This window comes from Pseudophryne corroboree, chromosome 6, assembly GCF_028390025.1.
Source record: "Pseudophryne corroboree isolate aPseCor3 chromosome 6, aPseCor3.hap2, whole genome shotgun sequence".
Classification (NCBI taxonomy): Eukaryota; Metazoa; Chordata; class Amphibia; order Anura; family Myobatrachidae; genus Pseudophryne; species Pseudophryne corroboree.
The window spans coordinates 570,796,012-570,816,911 of NC_086449.1; the positions used below are offsets into that span (position 1 = coordinate 570,796,012).

Genomic DNA, 20,900 nt, shown 5'->3' on the forward strand with positions numbered 1-20,900 from the left:
GTCCAGGCAGCCTCAACTGAGACTGGAGTGCTCAGGGGTGGGGGTCCCCGAAGATCAGCGCACACCCAATGTCACAGCTGCAACCCAGCCACTGCACTCACACTGTGCGCTGCTACAAGCACTGAACAGATACTCATCTATAAAAAAATAAAAACTTTAAAAAGAAACGCAAAATGATACTGACCTACAACAAGCGCTCTGCAACCACCTAAAGAAGACTGGCATTCCGGTATTGCAGGGTGGAGGAGCTTACATTTTAAATTTACAGTTTAGTTTAAATGCCAACTCCAGCCCCAACCTTCCCATAGTCCAATGTCCCCCAACTGTGCTGAAAGAGAAAAAAAAACTACAACACAGCAATGGCTGCATAGCTCACAGTTCTCATAAACTCTCAGTTGTTGAAGCTGCATGTCAATGGTTAAAGTGAAAAATAAACTACAGACCTAAGATTGGTGCTTCAAGCTAGAAAAATATGGGTAACACCAGCAGATCACAATAAAGAGACACAGAAGACATTTTCTTCTTAGCGACATACCTTAAGCATGTTTTCATCAAATATAGTGCTGGTGGCATATGGCATTATATAATTCTGCAGGGATTTGGAGGAAAGCACCGTGTTTCCTTCAGTAATGTTCTTTGCTAGTTTCCGCAATGCCCGGGCTCTCCTGTGGATCTTAGAAGGAAGTAATAAGTCAAACATTACTGTTATATTAGGTGGATGCTATCACTGGTTTCTGTATAAATAACATTAATGGGCCCTACACACTGGCCGATTACACTGAAAGATATGAACGAGATATTGTTCATATCTTTCAATGTGTAGGCACCAATGATGAACGATGCGCGGCCTCGAGCTCATTCATAGTTGGTGCCAGCTCGTTTATGCATGCAAGCCAATATGGACCATATCGTCTATATTAGCATGCAGGGCTATACGGCCGGGTGACGGGGGTAGTAAAGAAACTTCTCTCCCCCCGTCACCCCTCCCCGCCGGGTCGTCCGTCAGCCGTATCAGCAGTCGGGCACCTCGGGCCAATGTTTAGGGCCCATTACAAAGCATTTTTCATAAACCAAAGATTCGCCATATTGCCTTTACCTGGATGTGTTTCATATTCTCAAAGAAATCCATTTCTGGATCATTGTAATCTGTAAGTTGAACTAAATCTGAAAATTCTGTATGCTCCGGGAAAGTACGGATCAGGTTAGAAAGCAACGTGGTGTAATCCTGCTGAATATTCTTTTTACAGACAAAGAAAAGTAATTAGTACAAAAAAAATACAGAAAAAAACTTAACCACAAATAACCTAAAGTCATTAGATGTTTTTTCAATCTATAAAAGCAGCCACAATCTGATATGACATATAATTAACATAAGATGTGTACATACAACAAGGAGGAAAGACTATACAAATACTGATTGTGGATTTAAGGCTTCCAATGAAACATTAAATGTTTAAAAATGTATGATTTGATGTAATAAAAGGGATACATTAAACCATATCTGTAGATCATGTGAATACAAAAAATGCAAACCAGTAACTTTAACGTGAAAGCATACATATGTATCCCTGCATAACAACATGATTATATGCCCAATAAGGACCGAACAAACTGCTGCACGTTATGCTCACACCGATGTACCTCGACTTTGCTTTTGAGTCCAATTTTCAAGCTGACAAGAAGAGTGCGCATGATGATCTCCCGGAACTCCGTAGCGGTGTGCTTTACTGCTGCCAACTGCTTCATAATACTGGTGAGGCAAAGGCCTGCATTATCACTCAGAGACATATCGCCAAGCTGAAATACAGAGCATTTTTATGGTGTTACCAGCAATGTAATGATGTGCTAAGTACATCACAAATCAAAATGCAAATTAGGAAACCACTACTTAGAAGTGTACAAAAAAAAAAAAAATCAGGATACAGGAAGACACATCACTTGTTTGAAGCTGAGTACACACTGGGCGATACATCATCCGATCCAGCAGACCGGACTGACATATCGGGCATATCGTCCAATGTGTTCCTATGACTGCGCAGTCCCGCGGGTCAACCTGGCAAACGATCACATGCAGTGGAATGCGGAAGGGAACGATATATATCACGTGTTTAGTGTGCATGGTTGTGCCGTAAAGCGATGGTAGCCAAAGCAGCTGATTATCGGCTGCTTTGACCGATCATTTTAAAACAGCAATAAACATATATGCCAAACCAGGCTTGCTTAGTATTTATATACATTGCTGTTTTAAAACTATGTCAGAGACATCAACAGCTCTTACACTCTAAAAATAATACATTCATCTATAAAAAGGGGAAAATGTTTGTATCTAGACTACAATGTGATACAAGATTGGGATTTCCTAAACCAGACTAGATCAATATTTAAGACTGATAATTGCTCCTACTTATAATATTAGCAGTACAGCAAATTGTTAAGCTACATACTGAGGAAACGAAAGTCAAAGGGTACGGTTGTAAATACGTACTTGTATGGTGTAAAAACAGTTGTGCATGAGTGGAAGAATGTAGTTCACATCAATTGTCGCCATCTCTTTAATATAGGAATTTGCTTTTTGGAAAGCAATTAATCGGACATCAAAATTGATATCATCCAAATGTCGTCGATCAAACGCGTTCAACTAAGAAAACAAGATAAAAGTCAAGATCTGTTTTCACATAAAATGACCAAAATGTCCAACCCAGCAAAAAATCACCAACCTTAACTGCAACATCAGTGATATACTGTAACTCAGGAACGAGTTCAGCCAGAACCTGAAATCAAGATTCAACCAGATTAATATATAGTTGGCTAAATATTTGGATGAGGTTTTATGAATTTAAATTATACATTTGTTATATTCTGGGAAAAAGAAGCAAACACAAAATGACAACATACAAAGTGTACCTGAAATGTGATACAGAGCGTCTGCCGAGATAACTTGTTCTGAACCACAGCTAATAATTTACCCAATGGCTTCAAGAAACTCCTGGGGTTCATGCAGTGCCTTAGTAGATTCTGCACTGTCTCCAGGATATCCACTTCTGTGTCCTAATGTGAAATGAAAGTTAGCCAGAGCTCCCTGTAGACATTTATGCAGCCTAGACAGGTTTATAAACAATACGTTATAAAATGACTTTGTATTTGTACAATCTCTTTACAGAATGTGCAGTTGAAACCTATACATTCATTTCAGGTTGTCTTCAATTTAAGTCTTTAGTGTCCATACACTAACCAACTGAATAATATGACCACGTAAACAACCATGAAGTGTGACTCCATATACCATCCAACTCTCAGTCAATTAACAGCTTTTGCTCCGACGGAACACTGCCAACTATTTTACGTATAAAAATGTAAAAAGTGTGTGAGGTGGGTTTGTATTACGTATTGGCTGAGTGGGTGAGATATCCTATATGCGTCATTGTACCACATCTCGTTTGGCCTCCTGTTTTGAGTACATTTGTATCCCGGGTTCCATCAATGTTGGGCTCTGTACAGTGCCCTATATGTTAAGTGAACCGTGCTTTAGGAATCTGTTCTCTGTATGCATTCTGTTTCTACGGACTGTTTAGCCCTAATAAATTGTTACATTTTATCTACATTAATTTTTTGAATGCTGGAGAAATAAATCTATCCAGGCTGGTAAGGAACCACTACGTGCAGCACACCAAGAGAGTATTATAAGCAGATGACCAACATGGATGGGGTCCCCAACTTTTATTATTATTTGTATTCCAATCACCAGTGTTCACATTCACAAAGCCTTGTAACTGTGTGGTGTTTGGAAGAGATTAACTACACTTTACTTTCTTTTTATTAGCAGACTATGGGGGGCATTTATCATAGAATGCATATTGCATGTGATCTGGGCGGGAGCTTATCACTCAGGATCACAATGTAATATGTGACCCTATTGGCGGGATGTATCATTCAGCACATGCAGGGACAAGGGCTCCAGAAAGGAGCCCGTTCCTGCGATGCGCCAAGTGGGGTGTCTGGGCCCCCTGCACAGGTGTAGTAAGCCTCACTGCAGTGCACAGGGGCCAGTTCAGGTGGAGGGTTCCTGGAGAACCCTGTCGGAACTACATCCTGCAAAGTGTAGCCTATAGGCTACATTGGGCTGCAGATATTGATACATCAAGCAGCATCGCATGCTCCATAGAAACCTATGAGGGAGGCGGCAGCGGGCAGCAATGGAGGGATCGCAACAGGTATAAGATACCTGCTATGATCGATCTTTCATACATTAAAGAGATTCAGAGTATTTGCGTCCAGACACGAAAACGGGTGTTTTTAACGGACATAGCCACAAATACCGTTTGATAAATGGGTCCCTACATATACTATGATGTTCTTATGCTGATTTACTACAGAGATCATACCATCCAGGGACATTTTATGTGAAGAGATTCGGACTGATTTACTTCTCATATAACAGAAGGCTTCTGGACACAGAAGAAAATTTCCATCTTTGGAGAGGACACTTGCCATTCTACAAGTACGGTTTCAACTTTTAGAAAAAGGTACTCAAATTGGAGTAGTTCTACTGACTTTTGTTTGAGACTTACCTGAGCTCCAGCCCTGTTTTGATTATTCTTATTCCATTGTATACCATTTGGATTTGGTGGTCCTTAATTTACAGGTGGCGGGATTTTTGCACCTTTGGAATCATATGTTTTGTAGTATGACATTATTTATTTGGTTATTGTTCATTTCCCTTGGAGTCCCTGGTATCACCGGGTTCTGCAGCAGGAACCTGATTTGCCTTGAAAAAGACCCAAGTATTGGGTGGAAATGCATTGGCTTGCTTTTGATGGTCTTCCTGACCGGTGGAGAGGACTCTTTGGACCTTGGAGGGGTGCTGCAGAACCCGGTGATACCAGGAGCTCCATGGAAAATAGGATTTTGGTACTTACCAGGTAAATCCTTTTCTTTGAATCCATAGGGGGCACTGGAGTACTCTTGGGATATGGACGGCTTAGCAGAAACAAAGGCACTGAATATTTAAATTTAGAACTCTCCACCCCTCCATATCCCAGAGTACCTCAGTGTACGACCTCAGTGTTTTTTACTGAGCGAACAGGAACTATAGAGAGGTTGACAATGGAGAATTCCTATAACATAACGGACAACAACAAAGTTGACACATAACTTTACTGTCAACTAAACAGTTGACACCATAACCGATAGACCTTTATAATTTGAACCAATCGGTTAAAATGTGGTACCATAAGCTCCTCTGAGCTTAATACAACCCAGGTAAAACTGCTCTGGGTGGGCGTCCAGTGCCCCCTATGGATTCAAAGAAAAGGATTTACCTGGTAAGTACCAAAATCCTATTTTCTTTTTCATCCACTAGGGGTCACTGGAGTACTCTTGGGACGTACCAAAGCTTCCCTCGTGGGCGGGAGAGCTGTTTGACACCTGTAACAGTAGGCGGCCAAAGCTAGATGCTGATGCCGCAAACGTTTCAAAACTTGTAAACGCGCACAAACGTGTGCACTGAAGACTATGTAGCCGCGTCGTAGAAGCTCCACGACCAGCTGGTCATGACATTCCCACAGAACCTGTGGGATGAGCTATTACTGACGTAGGCGACTGTAACTTAGCCTTAAGGTAAGCCCGACGTGTAGTCAGTTTTATCCAACTGGATAATGTCTGCTGAGAAACTGGCTAACCCCAGTTGGCAGCATCATAGAGAACAAACAACGTATCCGTATTACGAACTGTAGACGTTCGGGACATATAAACGCGTAATGCGCATACCACATTCAGAATTCTAGAATGTGCTGTCAACACAGGAAACACTATTGGTTTATTGATGTGAAAAATAAGAAATCGGAATTCGTCCGAAGTTCCGCTCTGTCATGAGGAAACCCAAATACGGTGGCTTGGAATACAAGGCACCCAAATTTGAAAACAAAACCCTTGCCGAAGCTAAGGCTAGAAGAAAAAAACGTTTTCCAAGTGAGAAACTTAATCCCCATTTGTTGTAAGGGTTCAAAATATGAAAACTAAGAAATCTGAACCCAGCTTCAAGTCGCATGGCTCTGTAGGTGGGATAAATGGAGGCTGCACTCTGAGGACACCCTGTAGAAAGGTGTGTACCGACGCAATAGAGTCAAACGTCTTTGAAAATAAATTGACAACACAGATACCTGCACCCTCAGTGTAGATAAACGCAGTTCTCCATCCCACCCCGTCTGTAAAATAACAGAATACGGGTAACTTGAAAGATGATGTCGGAAACTTCCGAGCTTCACACCAACCTATATAGGCACACCAAATTCTGTAATAATGAGCTGCCGTAACCGGCTTCCTAGCTCGTAACATGGTTGGTATAACCGATACTGTAATGCCCTATCTCTTTTCTTAAGAGGGCGGTCTCAACCACCACCCCGTCAACCGCAGCCGCGGTACATAGGTAAATAGGGGTAAAAGAACGGTCCCGGTTGTAACAGGTTGGACGTAGTATGAGCGGGCAAGGATCGTGTGCGAGTATTCCTTGGAGATTCGAGAAGCAAGCTCTCCGAAACCCATGAGATATCACTAGTATGACTGTGACGAACTGTCTTATGATCCGTTTTAGCAACGGAGAGAGCAGCGGAAAACGGTGGACCCAGATACACGAGGCTGTACGACCACGCGAATGTGAGAGCCTCCACCGCCACTGCCCTTGTGATCTGTCGTTCTGTACACATACTGAGCGTTTGTAATTGTGGCGAGATGCCATCATGTACACCTGAAGGTGACCCACATGTGAAACACCTCTGGATTTAATGCCCAGTTTTCTGGATGAAAATCCCGACGGCTAAGATCATCTGTCTAACAGATGTCCACTCCCGGAATGAACCCCGTCGACAATATCACCTTGTGGTATTCTGGGCAATTGAGGATTGGAGCTACCTCCCGCATTGCCATGCGGCTTCACGGTCCTCCCTGGATGTTGTGTATGCAACTCCCGTTGCGTTGTCTGACTGCACTTGGACAGACTGAAAGCGAAGCATGTAGTGCATTGTAAATTGCACGGAGTTCCAGGACATTTATAGACAGCAATCTGTCGTGATCCGTTTAAGAACCCCTGTCGCTGACCTTTTTAACTACAACTCCTCAACCTCTGAGACTCTCGCCCAGAGTATAGACACCCTCGCCCCCCTGTGGGAAACGCGAGTGAAACCCGGCGAACTAAAGCGCTTCGAAAACACATCATTGTTCCTAATAGGCGAATACACCAATGTACCGCTAGTGTGCGTGGCTTTTGCACTAATTGTACTAGATGGTATAATCTGTTCTTTCTGGTGTAGTAGGTAAATCTCTTTGATTTACCGTATCTATACTCATACCTAGGAATTGAAGTCGTTCAGACGGTATTAGATGCGATTGTTTTTGAACTTGACATTGCAACCGTGGTGTACGTTAGTAGCGCAAGTAAGAGGAACCTCTGTTGAGACAGAGTTCTTATGAGCAGATCGTCTAAGTATGGAACGATTGTCACTGCCAGGGCTCTGAGATGAGCTATCATCACCAACATCACTTTGGTGAATACCCGAGGCGCTGACAAGAGGCCAAACGGTAGAACCTGAAACGGTTAATGGTTGTGGCGTATTGCAAAACGCAAGAACCTGTGATGCGGTGACCAAACCGGAATGGGTAAATACGCATTGTGAAGATCAAGTGCAATCATGCAATCTTGTGGCTCCAAATATGCAAATACTAACCGCAGAAATCCATTTTCAAACTGTAGTAAGTGACTTGCTGATTGAGACTGCGACGGAGCCCTCCGGCTTCGGTACCCCAAACAGAGGGAATAAGTAACCCTGACTCTGTTGGTGTACCAGGCCTGGAAATAAAAACAGCTGAAACCAGCAGAGACTGAATGGCAACCTGCCAAAACGCCTAATTTCGTCCGACAGAGGCAGTCTTGTCTTTTAACCTTTAAATAGCGGATACCTCCATGAGTGGATGTCTGGAAACCCGGCAAATGTAACGTGTAAAGGCGCGCTTCCACAATTGGAAATTCGAGATGGCCTAAGAGGCCGTCAAGCCACTGGCTTGTTGACTTTAGCGCCCTGGCGTTACAAGTCGTGACTGTTTTTGTACCACAGCCTTGAAAAGACTGAAGTCTATAGACTTTAAACGCCGGACCAAAGTATTTCCGTTTTGATACCGGAGGAGGCAATGGCTAGACTTTACCCCCCCCCCGCCTTGGCCTGAATATCAAATTTAGTACCAAACAACTTCTGGCCTTGTCGTGCTGAAACTAGCGACGATAAAAAGCGAGAATCGAGGTAACAGGCGTCAGCAGAAGCTTTACAGAGATACTCTGCAGCTTCTTATTAACGATAAGTCTAACGTGATCGTCATTGTTTCCATACATAGAGCGCCTAGTGACCCAAATGTATCTTGGGTCTTTATAATGTTTGACACAGACGAATTCACCAATGGCGGATTCTCCCATTTAGATGTGGAAACGGGTAAATAGACTTAAATCTTAGTCAGATATTCTAAATAAGAAACTCATTGAAGATCTGTCGTTTATTAAATTCGACGGATTAGATGTTAGAGTCTCCTTAGTCTCTGTAAATTTGAGACATTGACTCACTGGTCATTAGCAATGTTTGGTTGCCCAAACCCCGCACTATCTGACTGCTGGTCTAATGTACCCTTCTCACTCGTAGTTATCGCTGTGAGGTTTGACATAGAATTTGTCAGACTGCATTAAATGATAAGACCAGTTAAATTAACACCCTGGTACCCAAAAGGAAGTTGGACCTTTGGAAAGTCTGAGACTCCTCCGTTAGAGCTGGCGGAGTAACTTCCGAGACTCCGATCTTACCACTCCTGTCGAACGGAGTCAATTTGAATTGCCAATGCTTAACATAGGATCTGGGAATGAACAGGCTTCCGGAGTGGAAACCTACAACGCAACTGAATCTGTGGTAGATTTATGTACAGACATTGTAGTAAACCTTGTTTTTAGTATGTGTTGGAGCCTTACTCCTTATACACACAGACAACACAATAGCCAAAGGCCAGACACTTGCACAACCCAGTAAAGTCTTTACTTAAGATGTGTAATATATATATATATATATATATATATATATTTTTTTTTTTTTATGTCGAAATACAGTTCACATGGCTAGCCTATGTGAAACCTGAACCAAAATTCCCACTAACACCCCTGCGCCTCCGTGTGGAGTAGAGATGTATGGCAGGAATGTTCTGGAATTACATACTGGAAGAAACAGGAAACATGATTAAAATGGCCCCCATGCCATGCTTACACTGAAAATCACAGGACAGGTTACAATACCTGCTGCAGTGTTAACATAGGCTCAATAGCCTATTATACAGTGATAATCACTGTCTAGTAAACAGTAATAAACACATGCAGGTTACAATACATGCCTTCAGTGTTAATATAGGCTCAATAGCCTATTATACCCTGCATAATCACAGGCAGGTCACAATCCAGTTAATATAAACACTGCCTGCAGTTAATTTTGTATTAACATTTCTATAGATATGGCAGCCTGCTATTTCCCCTTGCAGCCGCGCTGTACTCAGCCAGGTCCCCCCCCCCCCTCTCTGTACTCCCTGTAGCGCTGTGTTAGCGGTGAGCCGAGAAGCTCATTGCAGGGAGGCGAGAGACATTCAAAGTAGCGGAGGGCGGCTGGCCAGGGCGCGTAGCTGTCGCTAGCCGAGCTGCGGCGGGTCTCCCCCTCTGGGCGCTGCACTTTCCATACAGCGCTGACGGAGTGCCTGGCGGGAGGACGGAGAGCCTGGGCCGGGAGGACGGAGCGGCAGACGGAGCGGCTGGGCTAAGTGGCAGTGAGCGGTAGTGAGCGGGCGCATCCAACGGACCCCACACAGCGGGGCGGCAGCCTGCGCTGACCGCCCCGTTTCCCCAGCATACCTTTTGTAGGAGGTCTGCGACGGGCTTCTAAGCTCAGAGCTCTCCGGTCATAGCTGCGACGGGGCTTCTATCTGTAAGCTCCGTCCAGCTGTTTGATCACTTCTTCATGGCTGTGACGGGGCTTCTTTCTGTAAGCTCCGTCCAGCTCTTTGATCACTTCTTCATGGCTGCGACGGGGCTTCTTTCTGTAAGCTCCGTCCAGCTGTTGCAGGAGCCAGTGGGCCTGTGGCTGTGAGGGTGCTCTTTGTGAGGACCGACACGCCATGCGCTGCCCGTGCAGCGGCACTATCCCGGACCCATGTTTTTCCAGAAACTGGGAAGGGATGTGCTATAGTAAAAAGTAAAAATGAAAAATTAATAAAATCTTCCACCAAGTGTGGGAAGTCCCCACAAGCCTTGTTATTGCTGTGAGCACGGAAAAAACACTGAGGTCGTACACTGAGGTACTCTGGGATATGGAGGGGTGGAGAGTTCTAAATTTAAATATTCAGTGCCTTTGTTTCTGCTAAGCCGTCCATATCCCAAGAGTACTCCAGTGACCCCTAGTGGATGAAAAAGAAAGTAACAACATGCTTGTCAGAACTGGTGTGCAATCGTTCTGAAAGCAATTCTGGTAATTGCTTCTTACTCTCCTTACCTAAGGATTTCCACCTACAGTATGCACTTTTTGTCAAATCTGTGCAAGTACACAATTTGTAACTGTCTTTCATGTATGTTGTTTATGCTTTTATTTGTCTTATTAAAAAAAGAATTACACTATGCATCTGCCTTTCTGCTTTGTTTGAGATACATGTTAAAAGGGACATCCCTTGGAACAAACACGCAAAAGGATCGCAGAAAGGATATTGTCATGATGGACTGTGAGTTTCTGAATACTTACCTGAAGAAAGGATGCGTTCCATATTGACCCACATCTGATAAAAAGGAACATATTATTTCCATAATCATTTTGTTTTGAGCGCCTGTGGTTCTCATTACCTTTGATCCTTGTTACCATTTGTATTTGAGGAGTAAAGGGAACTCCCTTAAAAAGTTTTTTGTTCCATCGGCTGCTTGCACGCGCACAAAGCGTAACAAATATTCAGATTGTTTTATAGACCATACATGATAAATCCCTAGAGAGTGCTGTGTTTAGTGACACAATTCAAAGCATTGTCAGTGAAGGCTGGAGTTCAATAAAAGTGGAGTACCTTAAATGTGGACACTCAATGAAAGAACACAAAGTTATTCCAGGTATGGGTCATTAGGTCGACAGTCATTAGCTCGACCACTATTGGTCGACATGCACTAGGTCGACATGGAAAAATGTCAACATTAATTTTTTTTAAAAACTTTTTTGGGTGTTTTCTTCGTAAAGTGTCGGGGAACCACAATTAGTGCACTGTGTTCGCTTGCCATGCTTCGTGCAAGGCGCCTCACTGCGCTCAGCACAGGTTACCGTTCCTAATCGTACTCCACGTGGATAGTAAAGTATGAAAGAGTAAAAAAATGGAAACAAAAACAGTAAAAAACTGATGTCGAACTTTTACCATGTCGACCTAATGCATGTCGACAAATAGTGGTCGACCTAATGACTGTCAACCTAAGTCTTGTCGACCTGACGACCATAAGCCGTTATTCCACTGCCATAAATGAGTCTGAAGGTGATCTGAGGGAAAACACCAGAACAGAGACAACAGCAGCCTGGTTGCAGAGACCTCTGAACAGCAGGAGCAAATAACAGCGTAAAAAAGCATAAGAAGCTGAAATAAACTCCAGAAGAAAAAAAAAAATTAGACATCATTAAAAAATGCTTACGGACGCGAGCATGGGCGTAGCCAGAACACTGTAGGCCCCAAAGCAACATCTTGAAGGATCCCCTTCTAGACAGACGCCTCTCTCCACAGCAGTTGTTCATTTTATGCACCCTAGTAGTGCCCTAGTTATTTTATGCCTCATAGTAGTGACTTATTTCATATTCTACCAAACAGTGCACCCTGTCCATACTATGTCACTTTCTAGAGCCCCAAGTCAACAATATGCTGCACTGTACTTTCTCCAGTACACATACCACGCAGTTCACATCATGTCGCACAGTGCTCAGCAGGCAACTCCAGAAACCCGGTAGACAACCTTACGACCAAGGTGCAGTTGAGTAAGGCCCTAGAGGTGGGCCCCTTAAGCCTCTGGACAACACAGCAATGGCACTCCCTGCACATACTATAACTATGTCCACGGTGGTGAGGTATAATATGGAGGATCAGAACATTAGTGCTGAATGTATTTCAAATGCACAACAGTGCCTGTTGGATGAATTGTTGGGAGTGAGCCGCAACAAATTCCAGGTATTTCTGATGGGCTGATACGCATTGGAGTTCTCATACCTACTAGTTGACATAAGCAGACCTGAGACAGCAAGCCCCATAGGTGTAGACGGCACTACCCCAGAGCCACACTTCACAAACCTGCGGTATTCCTTGCAGGGATACCAACGCTTACTTTACAGGAGTCCAATGTGTTGGAAGTCTGAAGAACAGCTACAGCTACAGATATACCTACCTCTAAGTAGGAATCTCCAGGCGCTGAACTATAAGGGTGAAGCACAATGACAATGAATTGAGTCAGCTAACACCTGCAACATCTGAGACTTCTGCAGGTAAGATCTATCCTTTTCGTATGCAAATTACAAAGAATAAAGTCACCTTGAAGCATGGACAATTAACAGGGTGTTGTAAGGACTGCATTTACAGATACATCTTCATAAATCTAGCCTCAACACGCCACATAGCAGGAAATGCCAGCGGGAGTGAGCTGACAGCCTCTGTATCCTGACCGCCGGGATTCAGACAGCCGGCAAATTGAACGTATCCCGTTTTGAGACATGCAGACCGTAAAGGTATCGGACTATGTCACAAAATTATTTTAAGAAAATATATTCCGAAAAATTATCCTGTTACAAGCATGATCACCCATGTAAAGATGGATTTAACATTAACATGTCACAGTAAGAGATGGTTTTACTGCAAGTGGTAAAAGCCAGGAGGTGGGCTAACACACATTTGTGAGTGATCCAATCCCCCCTGGGGAAACCAGCCATGATGCCAACTGGCCGGTTGCTGGCTGGAATCATGGTGCGGTGACTGCCAAATTGTGGGTACTCCTCCTCTACAGATTCATCAGCCCAAGCTGGCAAAACACATTTTTGTCAATTATTTTTGTTTATTCTATTATTTAGTACAGAAGTAGACGCACAAAGCATCTGCCCAATTCTGTGACGAGAGAGAAAAGTTGTTTCGTTGGCAGCTGTACAGAGTCACATTCCATGATCGATTAGTCAGATAATCATTCATTTGGTTAGTTGGATAAAAATTTGCATAGTGCATGGCCAGCTTTAAACAATGAGATAGGTGACCAATTTGACAAAGTTAAAACAATTTGAGCAGACAAAAAAACATTAAGCTAACACAGATTACTGCAGTTTACCATAATTCAGTCCACAACATAAAGCTTTTAAGTGTGCCTTAAGGGGGGTACTCACGGGAGAGATGTGTGCTGAGCGATCTTAACACAGACCGCTCAGCACACATCTCTCTCCCCGCTCAGCACAGCGCGATGTGCTGAGCGAGGGGGAAAGCCGACGGGGGGCCGCTCACTTCACACAACGGTGAAGTGAGCGACCCGCTAGATTGAGCCTGCATGCAGCTCAATCTAGCACCGGCGATAGCGATGCGCGGGGCCGCGCATCGCTATCGCTGGGGGGCATACACACGGCAGATCCGTGCTTAAAATCTAAGCAATCTAGCAAGATTGCTTAGATTTTAAGCACGGATCTCTCCGTGTGTACCCCCCTTTAGTGTTACTCCAGTCACTGGGCCCTCTATACATACAGATATAGCAGTGTCCCCTCCAAAAACCATGGAATATTTTATGCACATGAAAGGTCATCTCTCTAAGTACACAAAATAATGCATCCTGCAAGATAAATAAACATATTACTTACCTGAGCTGTGTTACTTTTATACAAGTAGGATATAAGAAGGCCAATGAGTATATTACTCTGTTCTTTGTCTTGAATAAATTTGCTAATCCTGCAAATCAGAAATATGTACAGATAAAGATATTACCACCACTCCCACATTTATGCCTACACGACATTAGCCAGCATTCCCCAAGTGACTATTGATGCTAAGGAAAAGAAAAAAAAAAAGCCACCATGGGGTCTTCAAAGATATAGTATTACATCATTAATTATTTTCTCAATAAAATATTAAGCTGCACAGGGATGGAAAAAAAAAACAGCACAAAAAAAAAAATCAGTTTTTTTTAACCATATCCATTACACTTAAATGTGTGAAAAAAATGTCTTATGTTTTGATATTTTTTTTAAAGCATCCCTACAATATGCTTTCAGATGTACGTAATCAGTTTGTTATCAATTTTACACACAGGGGCTAAAGGAGACTGAGGGGGTTATGTAAAAGGATCCAAGCTATCAGAAGCAGTGCAATGTCTGAAAACTCGGCTGTAGATTCAAAGCTGCAATAATTGATTTGGCAAAACTAGACTGGTTCTACATTTTAAATGGTTGCTATTTTAAATCTGCAGCAGAGATAGCTATCATGCTGATACTGAAAACTCGGACCCTATCACATAACACACTGTATTACTGTGGGTAGGTTAGTAAGGGTATAGTACATTACATAACACATTTAACAGTTTCTTCTATAAGGTTACAATGGCAATATCAAGTCACTAATGTTGGGACAATAAATGAACATTGGGGATGGGCATCTGTCAAATACAGTGTATTCACAGCCCCCTAAAAAAAGAAACTCTGCCCTAAGTACTTGTTAGACCAGTGGTGGGCAATTATTTCAGCTGGGGGACCACTTAACACTTTCCAGTAAATATTCGAGAGCCGCACACTCAAAATAAGTCCCTTTTTTTTTTTTTACATACTTTTTTTTTACATACTGCCAATTTTTTTTGCTGTAACTCCAGAGCCCCACCCCCCACTCATGTATACATTCAAGTACAGAAACCACTATAAGCCAGTAATTAAAAAATAAAATAAAAACAGCTGAAAACAAAGAAACAGCATCCAGTATAATAGCAACCCCTCGCCTTCTTTCCCTGGGCACAGCTATACCCCTTTCACACCGCACAAATAACCCGGTATCGACCCGGCAATATGCCGGGTCGACACGGGTCAGCATGCGGTGTGAAAGGTGCATAGCCAAAATTGCGGGTCGCCTGACCCAGCAATTCAACCCGGGAATAAAGCAGTGTTATACCCGGGTTGAATACCGGGTCAGTGGCTGTGTAAACGGGTTTCCGGGTTGATGCGTCCCGGGACCTGTTTACTACAGCAGGGAGAGGCGGCGCTGAGATAATCTCGTCTCCCAGCGCCGCCTCCACCTCCTCCCCCGCAACCGGCTTTCCCCCCCGCTGCTATGGCAACCCGCCCGGCATATTGCCGGGTCGGGGAAGCCTGCAGCAGCTGCCAATGCCGGATCCCACCCAGGAAGGGCCCGTTTCCAATTCCCGGGTGGGATCCGGCATTGGCAGTGTGAAAGGGGTATTACCAGCTTCCCTCCCACCCACCTTGGGCACATTTACCAGGCCCTCCCCCCTCTCCTTCCTTGGGCACATATACCAACCCCCCTCTCCTTCCTTGGACACATACAGTATCCCAACCCCCTCTCCTTCCTTGGACACATACAGTATACCAGCCCCCTCTCCGTCCTTGGACACATACAGTATCCCAACCCCCTCTCCTTCCTTGGACACATACAGTATACCATTCCCCTCTCCTTCCTTGGACACATACAGTATCCCAACCCCCTCTCCTTCCTTGGACACATACAGTTTACCAGTCCCCTCTCCTTCCTTGGGCACATACACCAACCCCCTCTTTATCCTTGGGCAGTTATCAGCATCCCCCGTGGGCAGTATCTTGCCCACCCCTATGTTAGACACATAGGTTCAAAAGAATGAACCTAACCAATGAAGTCATAAAGTAAACCCTTTTAGTACCAAGTTAGATCCAATCTGACTCGCTCCACATACGTATGAGGTATAACAAGGTATCATATGCTTTACTGTACAGTGACGACAGGTTCTACACAACATCAGTATTGTATGTTTAAATGAAACCTATTTTCGGACCTAGGGAAAATTGACATCCAAGTTTTGAACTGAAATCCCACTTCTAAAGACTGCCGGCCAAAAACTAATAGATCATAAGAAGCTAGCAGTAGTTAGGTTTTATTTTCTAGTGCTGTACAACAGGGAGACAGCTTACTTTGAAAGGATGCTGAGCTCTTTGCTGACTTGTGCACTGAATTTCTTCCTCCTTATTTTCTCTGCATTCAGCATGCTCTTACTCAGGTACTGGAGAATCGCAGGGATATGGGGGAAAACCAGCTTCACGCCAACACTTGGACATTCTAATTTCAATAAATGATCCATATGTTATTGCAAATGACTGTTACAACAAGTTCACGCTCAGAGATAGGAGTACAGTAACTCAGATACTTGTGCTTCCCTCTTACCTTCATTTACACTGGTTATATCAGGAATAACGCAGCCATTTACCACCAAGGAAGAAAGCGTTTCTGTTTCTTCAAAGTCCGGGATGTTCAGCAGATTATTAGATATGTCTATAACTAAATTTGCTGTTGTTTCCGATAAACTCTTTGTTGATAGCAGGGCAAATGTATTGAGCAGTATATCATACTCTGGCTGCCCAGGTTTCTGCTTGCCAAGTAAAGGAAAATATCTACAGGAAAGCATAAATAGCTGTGGTTACGTAGTCACATTTGTAGTATAGTAGACTTTGATTTGTTCTGAATTAGAGGTATTGGTGGATAGTATTAAGTTACCATATACATTCCTCAACCACAACTTGAAAGTAGCAAAAAAACAAAAGGAATTCTGAGTATACAATGAGAATCTAAAACAGACATGTTTGGTTATGTGACTGTTCATTTAGCCATAATGAACACATCAGCATTACCTAATATTGCACCATTTCCTTATCCAAGCGACATAATAATCGCCATCAAGGTCAGCTTACAACTTCAGCATTCTATCTTAAATATAAATCTGTAGACTCAACTACACTAAAATGTTCATGGAAGTTTGCATTTGTCCAGCAAACTGCTTTGGAGATGCTTTTTCTTTTTTTATTGAGGACGGAGCAAACAAAAACAAAAGCACAGTACATAAGTGTAGATATGGCAGTACACAAAATATACACACAAAAAAAACAGCTGTAAAAATAAGATTTTAAACCTACCGGTAAAAATGTTTCTCCTAGTCCGTAGAGGATGCCGGGGACTCCGTAAGGACCATGGGGTATAGACGGGCTCCGCAGGAGACATGGGCACTATAAAGAACTTCAGAATGGGTGTGCACTGGCTCCTCCCTCTATGCCCCTCCTCCAGACCTCAGTTAGAGAACTGTGCCCAGAGGAGACGGACAGTACGAGGAAAGGATTTTTGTTAATCTAAGGGCAAGATTCACACCAGCCCACACCGTATAACCTGGAATATACGCAACCAGTTAACAGTATGAACAAAACAGTATCAGCCAACGACTGATCTTAACTGTAACATAACCCTTATGTAAGCAATAACTATATACAAGTCATGCAGAAATATGTCCACACTGGGACGGGCGCCCAGCATCCTCTACGGACTAGGAGAAAAAGATTTACCGGTAGGTTTTAAATCTTATTTTCTCTTACGTCCTAGAGGATGCTGGGGACTCCGTAAGGACCATGGGGATTATACCAAAGCTCCAAACCGGGTGGGAGAGTGTGGATGACTCTGCAGCACCGATTGAGCAAACATGAGGTCCTCCACAGCCAGGGTATCAAACTTGTAGAATTTTGCATAAGTGTTTGAACCCGACCAAGTAGCTGCTCGGCAAAGCTGTAAGGCCGAAACGCCTCGGGCAGCCGCCCAAGAAGAGCCCACCTGCCTAGTGGAATGGGCCTTTACAGAATTTGGTAACGGCAATCCAGCCGTAGAATGAGCCTGCTGAATCGTGTTACAGATCCAGCGAGCAATAGTCTGCTTAGAAGCAGGAGCGCCAACCTTGTTGGCTGCATACAGGACAAACAGTGCCTCTGTTTTCCTAACCCGAGCCGTCCTGGCTACATAAATTTTTAAAGCCCTGACCACATCAAGGGATTTGAGATGGGGGAAAGGTTACCTCAGGTTTCTTTTCCTTATACATGCGCACCCTCGTGTCAGGGACAGAGGGGTCATCTGTGATATGCAAAACATCTTTTATTGCAATAATCATATAATGAATACTTTTGGCCACCCTTGGGTGTAACCTCGCATCATCGTAGTCCACACTGGAGTCAGAATCCGTGTCGGTATCAGTGTCTGCTATTTGGGATAGAGAACGTTTTTGAGACCCTGAAGGGCCCTGTGACACATTTAAAGCCATTGATTGACTTCCTGTTTTTCCATGGACTCTGCTTTGTCCAACCTCTTATGCAATAAGGTCACATTTGCATTTAAAACATTCCATATGTCCAACCAATCAGGTGTCGGCGTTGCCGACGGAGACACGACAATCATCTGCTCCACCTCCTCCTTAGATGAGCCTTCCGCTTCAGACATGCCGACACACTCGTTCCGACACCCCCCACACACACAGGGATATTTATCTGGAGACAGTCCCCCAATAAGGCCCTTAGGAGAGACAGAGAGAGACTATGCCAGCCAACTGACACTGGAAAACAAAATCCCAGAATATATAGCGCTTTTTTATATAATTATGTATAATACACTCACTGCGCCTCACAAGTGCCCCCCCCCCCCCCCTCCCTCTTTTTTGCCCTGTGTCACCGTGTTCAGCAGTGGAGAGTCCGGGGAGCCAGCGTCTCTGCAGTGCTCTGTGGAGACAATGTCGCTGGTTAGTGCTGTGGGACCAAGCTCCGCCCCCTCCAGCGGCGGGCTTCGGTCCCGCTCAATTTTATAATACTGGCGGGGGATTTATATAACTACTGCCTCCGCAGCCTATAATACTCCTATGCCAGCCTTAGAGGTTTATATTGCTGCCCAGGGCACCCCCCCTGCGCCCTGCACCCATCCGTGCCTGTTAGTGTGTGTTGTGTGGGAGCAATGGCTTAGTTCAGGGAATATCTGAAGTCTTCTGCCGCCTTGAAGTCTTCTTATACTCGCCCGGCTTCTATCTTCCGGCTCTGCGAGGAAGACGGCGGCGCGGCTCTGGGACGAACAGCGAGGGGAGACCTGCGTTCCGACTCCCTCTGGAGCTAATGGTGTCCAGTAGCTTAAGAAGTAGAGCCTATCACTTAAGTAGGTCTGCTTCTCTCTCCTCAGTCCCACAATGCAGGGACCCTGTTGCCAGCAGTGCTCCCTGAAAATAAAAAACTTAACAAAATTCTTTTTTCAGAGAAACTCAGGAGAGCTCCCTGTAATGCACCCAGTCTCCTCTGGGCACAGGATCTAACTGAGGTCTGGAGGAGGGGCACAGAGGGAGGAGCCAGTGCACACCCATTCTAAAGTTCTTTATAGTGCCCATGTCTCCTGCAGAGCCCGTCTATACCCCATGGTCCTTACGGAGTCCCCAGCATCATCTAGGACGTAAGAGAAATATGAGGGCCGTCATTAGGGTAATGCTGGCGGTGCCTTGCAGTGCAGATGATCTGTGGGCAGAGAACCAGCCAGCAACCCCCACAGGCCTGCACTGTGCTGCTACTGTCCTCCTTTATTCCTTTCATGCCTCTCCGCAGCTAGCTGTAGCGCTGCCCGTTGTGATGTATGTAACTGTGCGCCCAGCTCCTTCTCTGCCGAGTGCACAGTTACACAGTACACAGCAGGCAGCGCTGCAGCTGCCCGCCTGCTTAGGCTCTCCCGTCTCTGGCCGAAGCATCTCCTGGGAGAGACATGATGACATCTCTCCCAGCCCACTCCCAACAGTGCCCAGCACCAGGAGGAGCCGCTGAGTTTGGGCGGGCGAGGGCAGTGGGTACTAACTGAATACTGCAGGCAGCAACACTCTAGCAAAGCAGGTTGGACAGGACAGTCCAGTCCAGTCCAGCACATATCCCAGCAGCGGAGTCAGTCAGGTCCCCCCAGATTGGAGTAGGAAGGTCAGCAGAAGCCAGCAGCAGTGAGTGACTTCAGTGAGCAGGTGCAGCACCGCAGTAGACTGCATAGGCACTACTCTGTGGGCATAATGTGTGTAAGGGGCACTATTATGTGGGCATAACATCTGTAATGGGCACTACTACTCTGCATATGTTTCAGTATATGTAACAGGAAGTAATGAGTACGTACACGGAATGTCCAAGGCCTACAGCGATTCAGTCATCATTTCACTTAGTGACAGGTTATGTATGTAACAGTCAAACAATCGGCTGATTGCAAGGAAAAATACAACTTTTCTAACACCAAGTAAATGTCATTCTAGCAGAGTGAACCATTCGGGTTTACAATACAATGGATCTACAGTATATGCACGCAACTGCTGGTCTAGTCTGCCATGTATTACCTGGAATTTTGACTCCAAACATGAATAAGCTTTAGCACAAGGGAAGGAGAATGTTGACTTTCCAACATAAGTCTGATGATCTGTAACACAGAATTAAATACAGTTTTGCAGATTATTCACAGATCTTAGTCATTAGTATGCATTAATGGGTTCTACAGTATATGGAACACATTACTTCTTGGTATCTTCCGTTTATGTGCGAGGTGCACAAAACAGGTGAGAGGTTTGATTTAAAAAGAAAAAATAAATAAAAAACTAGCAAAACAGATGCAACCAAAAAGGATCAACAGCTCATAATCATCATGATAGAAAAAGGAGAGTACTGAAATCTGTTACTATAAATACAACTTAAATTTGTCTCTGTACTTTTCGCTAAACCATCATTTCATGGAAAGGATTGAGTGAGAATCTTAAATTATATTAATACTATCTGTCATACTAGAAATAACTAAAATGTTACTTACCT

At 44.1% G+C, this 20,900-nt stretch overlaps 1 protein-coding gene across 1 annotated transcript in view; it reads right to left on the reverse strand.

The window, feature by feature from the left end:
- UTP20 (UTP20 small subunit processome component) overlaps positions 1–20,900 on the reverse strand; it is a 276,038-nt gene that overhangs the window by 86,120 nt on the left and 169,018 nt on the right. The window contains exons 28-37 of the mRNA XM_063930017.1: positions 20,435–20,514; positions 16,453–16,679; positions 16,203–16,347; positions 13,899–13,986; positions 2,905–3,048; positions 2,718–2,771; positions 2,486–2,638; positions 1,642–1,797; positions 1,097–1,237; positions 536–673 (exon numbers count right to left, since the gene is read on the reverse strand). Coding sequence (XP_063786087.1) covers positions 536–673; positions 1,097–1,237; positions 1,642–1,797; positions 2,486–2,638; positions 2,718–2,771; positions 2,905–3,048; positions 13,899–13,986; positions 16,203–16,347; positions 16,453–16,679; positions 20,435–20,514 — 1,326 coding nt within the window. The remainder of the gene's footprint in view (positions 1–535; positions 674–1,096; positions 1,238–1,641; positions 1,798–2,485; positions 2,639–2,717; positions 2,772–2,904; positions 3,049–13,898; positions 13,987–16,202; positions 16,348–16,452; positions 16,680–20,434; positions 20,515–20,900) is intronic.